Raw genomic sequence first — 2,076 nt, forward strand, 5'->3', positions numbered from 1 at the left:
TCTGTAGATACTCTATCTAAATGAAGTGTGACCGCATTCTCATTGGTCTATAACAGTAATAGTGCAGAACAGCTTCTCCATAGTCTACTGTATATCTACTTCTCCAGGGATTTGAATAACGATATTAGTGTCAAACGTACGTTAACCATTAACAGCAGACAGCCTGCCCACTTCTGTCTGTAATACTATAAGGGTTGCCTCCATCCGAGATTGTGAAACAGTTATGAAGGTGGAATAACTCAACGTAACTCAAGGGGAAGTGTTGTCACTCAAGTCTACAGCAAAAGTTGAGCTTGGAAAATCTTGGTTATCCTTAAAAAAACTACACAGGTGGAATAGAATTTTGGAATTGAAGTTTACCGTATTCAGGAGTTGGAGATGTGTAAACACTTCAAGAGTCTGCCCAACATCTTGCGGCTGCTGGAGATCATACTGTGTACGTTAGCCTTGGTCATCCCTATGTTCAGGGGTAGGATGGTGAACCCATATGGCATCTACTGCGAGTTCATCTGGGTCTTCTGTGTCATTGTGGCTGTGGTCCTACTGGTGTCCGAGATCATGCTATTGCACATTCTCCTGCCCAACTGGGACGACCTTGTTTGCGGTCTGACCATGCTGTGCACGCTCATGGTCGCCGCCGCCACGCTCATTTTCGCCATCGTCTTTGGCTGCCTGTCATGTTTCAGCAGTGTCTTCTGCATCATCTTCTCATTGGCCGCTACCGTGGTCTTCCTGGTGGACAGCGTCAAGAGAAAAATGAAATGTCCAAAGGGCTATCTATCAAACCTGAGGGGTATTCTGAGATTCACAGAGGCCGTCCTGGCTTGCATCATCCTCGCCGGCGCCACCAACTACTTCCTGGGTGTGGAAAGCGAATTCCGCCCACCCGCCATGTTCTGGTGCATTGTAGTCTATGTAGTCTGTCTTCCTGTGACCGTTCTCATCATACCRATCCATCTGTGCAGTCTACTTGAAAGCCTCATCTCCTGTATTGGGATGGATCTGTTGGAGCTGGTGTTTAACATAGTGGCTGTGGTGTTGTACCTGTCTGCCGTCATCCTCTGGCCTGTCTTCGGTTACAAGCACTACCGTGAGTACAATCCACCAAACTGTGACAACTGTCGCCATGACAACCTGGATGTGGTAACTGTGGGGACCATTGCCAATCTCATCCTCTACGTCGTGGACTTGGTTTTCACCATCTTGGCTCGACTGAAATCCTAACATCTTGCTAAGTTAAGAGGTAGGTCTACATTTTTTTTTATAACATATTGTCTGTTTGGTCTGTTTCCAGTAATCATCGACCTCAGCCTCTTTTCCTGTAAAACATATCTTGCAGCTTCTAGAGGTGTACCTGGGTGGCTTTGACATCCTGGCCGTGCTTCTGTACACCTCCGCCTGCGACCTTGTCTTCAGCTTCCAGAACGACTTTCCATCTGCCATAACTGCACATGGGACAATCTGGTGGTTGTAGCGTATGTCAATCTTTTACGTTGTAGATTTTATTTATTTATTCCCTGTGTTAATGGTTGTTCTTTTTCATAACATAATGGAACCTATGGCGCTTTATTTGAAAGCCCAGATGTACAGTACATCCTTGTCAATGAAACCCTTCATCCTCATTATAGTGGACCTGGGGAGAATCTCAATTGCATACTCCTCGCGTCCTCTTGCCGAGGACGAGGAGAGAGGACGCGAGGAGTATGCAAACAAGATCTTCCCCTGTTTTTTTACCCTGCTCTGGATGTTAGGCTTCAAACGCCCAGAGCTGACCTCTGGTGGTAACTGATCTCTCTTCGGTCTGTCTGTCTAATCCTGTACGGATCTCGCATCAATTCTTCATCAAGATATGCATAGGTGAAACATATGCCCATGTAGAACTGTCACGAGGTGGAAAAAGTTCGTTTGGATCTGGGTTAATCAGGAAGAGTGAAGTAGAGGCAGGCAACAGTTTCAACAAACAACATATTTAATAGGYCATGGCTTTCTGATGGTTACACCACACAATGTTCTGTTCCATAGTTTTTGTTTAGCCAATGCAAATAGATMAAAAGTTCAAAATGACATACAGATACC

General features: G+C 45.5%; 1 protein-coding gene across 1 annotated transcript; it reads left to right on the plus strand.

Annotated features, from left to right (window-relative positions):
* The first annotated feature begins 378 nt into the window (after positions 1-378).
* On the plus strand, positions 379-1,237 carry LOC111977622 (myeloid-associated differentiation marker-like protein 2). Its single transcript, XM_024007151.2, has one exon. The coding sequence runs from the start codon at positions 379-381 to the stop codon at positions 1,222-1,224; it is 846 nt and encodes a 281-aa protein (XP_023862919.1). The 3' UTR covers positions 1,225-1,237.
* The last annotated feature ends 839 nt before the right edge of the window (positions 1,238-2,076 follow it).

This window comes from Salvelinus sp. IW2-2015, linkage group LG18 (genome assembly GCF_002910315.2).
Source record: "Salvelinus sp. IW2-2015 linkage group LG18, ASM291031v2, whole genome shotgun sequence".
NCBI lineage: Eukaryota > Metazoa > Chordata > Actinopteri > Salmoniformes > Salmonidae > Salvelinus > Salvelinus sp. IW2-2015.